Genomic DNA, 3,474 nt, shown 5'->3' with positions numbered 1-3,474 from the left:
TTCAGTGACTGAAGGTTTGGGCTAGATAGTAGTGCAGGAAATAAGAGGTTCAACAAATCACAGAATTCATGTGGATGAAATCAAGAGGAACAATTTTCACCTTAACTTGAAACCTACTTTCCTGAGAAGTTATGAATAGAGTAGCTCTAGTCCTGTCTCCAGCCCCTGTCCTTTTCTCAGCTCTGACTTCATGAGCCACCTCAGAGCTCAGCCTCTTGCTACCCCGAATCAATGAAGTGTTAAGGACAGATAGATGGAGGATTTGGTCAAGGAGAATCCTTTACAATTCTCATTATTTAATATCATAGGCATGGGAAGGGAAAGTCTAAGTAGTATGAATTTCTCTTGGACTGGAATCCTCAAGTGTGACAATCACAAAGATTTTCCATTTCCCCCCTAGGTTGCTTGTCTCAAAGATTCCCTTCAAGACAGAAAGAACATGTTTATGAGGAACATGTACTTTGGGATTATAATCCTCTTCCAGACTGGAGTTGGGGTTCCAACAAATATCTTTCTTCTTTTCCTTTATTCTTTCAATTACTTTAGTCGCAGTAGAATGAAACCTTTAAATTTGATTTTCACCCAGTTGAACTTTATCAACATCATGATGTTTTTAAAAGGAGGATCAGAAGTAGCAATGCATTTGGGGATGGAGAATTTCCTGAATGATGCTGGGTGTAAATTTGTCCTTTTTCTTCACAGACTGGCCTTGGCACTTTCAGTTTGTTTTACCTGCTACCTTTCTATCTTTCAGGCCATCACCATCAGTTCTAATGTCTCTAGATTGGGAAAATTCAAAGTTTGGGTCTCACACTATATCATTCACTCCTGTTTTTTCTTCCGGATCTTCAATCTACTTTTAGAAATGCCTGTACTATTTTCTGTGACAGGTCCAAGATATATGAACAATATTACTTTTAAGCTTAATTTTGGGTATTGTTCTCTTGAAAGCCATAATGATGTTTACTGGTCTTTGTTTGCTGTTAGAAATGTATTCTCTCTGGTTCTCATAGTCTGCATCAGTTGCTACATTGCACATCTGCTGTACAGGCACCACCAGAAAGTAGAGACCATTCAAAAGAGTAACCTCTCCGCCAGGACCTCCCTTGAGGTCAGAGCCACCCAAACCATCTTGCTGCTGATGAGCACCTTTGTCTTCTTTTACTCCCTCACTTCTATCTCTATAATTTGTATGAACTATTTTTATCAAGAGCGCTTCTGGTTGTTATCTGTATGTAGCATTCTGTCTCTATGTTTCCTAAGTTTTAGCCCCTTTATATTGTTTCCCCGAGGATTGAGGGTATTGCTTTATTTCTGGGCAGGGAAAAAATTCCTCCTAACTCACTTCTACCTGCCAATCAGCTGCCATAGTGATTTTTTTCTAAAGCATATCTCTGACCATGTAACTCCTCTATATTATACTTTGCTGACTTGCTATTCCTTCAGAAAACAGGAGACAAGATGGCAGAGTAAAAGTATCAACTTGGTTAAACTCTCTCAACATTTCCCTCCAAACAACTTTAAAATAATCTTCAAATGGAATTGTGGAGTCACAGAGTCAACCAAATGTCAAAGTGAGACATTTTTCTAGCCAAAGACAAGTTAGGAGGCCAGCAGGAGAAGTCTATGACACGGGAGTGGTGGTCAGTCCAGAGTGCAGCACATGTGCCACATCAGGCAGCAGGGTTTAGAGATAGGTGCAGTAGCAACCACTTTGGGACCTCTCAGTTCACAAATGGTCAGGGGGTCAGACAAATGATCAGGAAAAGATTACAGGGGACCCTTTATTGACACTGGGTGCAGGATCCTATTGCATTGCCTATGGGGGACTGCACACGGATCCTGACTAAATTGCTGATTAAGTAGTCCCACACGTATCCTGACTAAATTGCTGATTAAGTAGCCCCACACAGATCCTGACTAAAATGCTGATTGAGTAATACCCTAAGTAAGAAGAACATCTGGTAGCCTTTCCGTTGAGATAAGCACCTGTGAGTAGGAATAGCTTGTGGTTTTACTGAAGCAACCCTTCCATGAATAGACCCCTGGAAATCTTTTACTTCCCTGTTTTGCATGTACAAGAACCCTGAGCTTGCCTGCAATAAACGAGACTTGAGCAGACAATTTGCCTTGTCTCCATTTCTTGTGTCCCCTGCCACCCTTCTTTTCTTCCAGGCCTCCAGCCCCCATTGATGTCCCGCTGGACGGAACAATTGCCCATATGTAGTTCTGAGTTGTAATTCCAGGATGAAAAGGAACACCAGCATTTGTGGTCACAGGGGAGCAAGGGCTCTAGTCACAGTTCCAGGGTGGAGAAGAGTGCTTATGGTCACCTACAAGGGAGCAGAGGCCCTAATCTCAGTTCCAAGGCAGAAAGGAACTCGGGCACTTTTGACTGCAGGAGAACAGAAGATCTGGTCAAAGTTATAGGGCCAAGAGGAGTGCCAGTTACAGGAGTAAGACAAGGTCCCATTTCTAGCTAAAGACCAGAGCGCAGGCCAGGAGAACAGAGAACAGACTTCTCCTTGGATCATATCACCTTGCAAGTACAGAATACTTATAGGCACCGAATTGGCAGTACAGAAGCCTGAAGTTTGGGATAGTGCCCCTCTATCCCAGGAGCAGAGCCCTACCTTAATATAAAATTACAAGTCAATTAACAGTTTGGAAAAGTTAGCAAGCTACAACAAAAGAAACTGACTATAAAAAGCTACTAGGCTGATAGGGAGGATCAAGACACATAAAAGACATTGCTATCAAACAACTACATGCGCAACCTCAAAGAAAATTTCAAATTGGATATGAGCCCATCAAGAATTCTTTTAAGAGGGGTGCAGCCAAGATGGCAGAGTAGAAGCACAACCTTCCTGAGGCTCAGGCTTCCACCCTCCCTAATCCATGTAAAAAGGGGATTCTAAACAAACTTTGGAGCTGCAGAACCCACAAAATGATACAGAGAAGCTAACCTCCCGCAGGTAGGAATCCAGCACAGCCCTCTGGGAGCTAAGCCGAGCCCCACACCGAGGCTTCAGCCCCAGGGTGGGCCTGACCAGCCGCCAGCCAGAGGGACTCCAGATCAGCAGCAGCTGTGGGCATTTCCAGATTTATCAACACATAGATGTGAAGGACAAAGTGAGAGGTCAGTGCAATCTGGACTTTGGAACCAGTAAGTGGGAGTGTGTGGCTTTTACCCCCAGGGCAAAAAGCTGCTGAGACACTGGCACAGCCAGCCAGCACCATGTGTGAGCTTCAGCTCCTGGCCTGCAGAGTGTAGGGGGACCAAGCACCAGTCTGAGGGGTAATTGCTCTTGCTTTAACCTGCTTGGATCTGGATTGCAGTCTAAGGTGGAGGTTCTGGGGTGTGTGTCCAGCTTGCCAGAGCATGTGGAGACCTCAGAGAGGGCACCTATCTAATACCTCTGGCAGCTGAGAAAACCCCAGTGTTTGGGATGAAAGCTCCCCTGTCTGGTGGCA

The 3,474-nt window shown here is 44.3% G+C and overlaps 1 protein-coding gene across 1 annotated transcript; it reads left to right on the top strand.

Annotated features, from left to right (window-relative positions):
• The first annotated feature begins 439 nt into the window (after positions 1-439).
• Positions 440-2,483, top strand: LOC138160160 (vomeronasal type-1 receptor 4-like). Its single transcript, XM_069086701.1, has 2 exons — positions 440-1,300; positions 2,247-2,483. Exons 1-2 carry the CDS (start codon positions 440-442, stop codon positions 2,481-2,483), a joined length of 1,098 nt encoding a protein of 365 aa, XP_068942802.1.
• The last annotated feature ends 991 nt before the right edge of the window (positions 2,484-3,474 follow it).

The sequence above is a fragment of the Petaurus breviceps genome, unplaced genomic scaffold (assembly GCF_028583685.1).
Source record: "Petaurus breviceps papuanus isolate PSGF00001 unplaced genomic scaffold, PetGlider_PUasm1.0 180, whole genome shotgun sequence".
Lineage (NCBI taxonomy): Eukaryota > Metazoa > Chordata > Mammalia > Diprotodontia > Petauridae > Petaurus > Petaurus breviceps.
Note: the sequence above shows the minus strand (reverse complement) of the source record. Positions and strands in the feature narration are given on the sequence as shown.

Excerpts from the sequence above, each read along its gene's own strand:
- LOC138160160 (XM_069086701.1), top strand. The coding sequence starts at position 440 with ATGTTTATGAGGAACATGTACTTTGGGATTATAATCCTCTTCCAGACT. Across the intron at positions 1,301-2,246 it reads TGTTTCCCCGAGGATTGAGG|GATGAAAAGGAACACCAGCA; the intron begins GTATTGCTTTAT and ends TTGTAATTCCAG.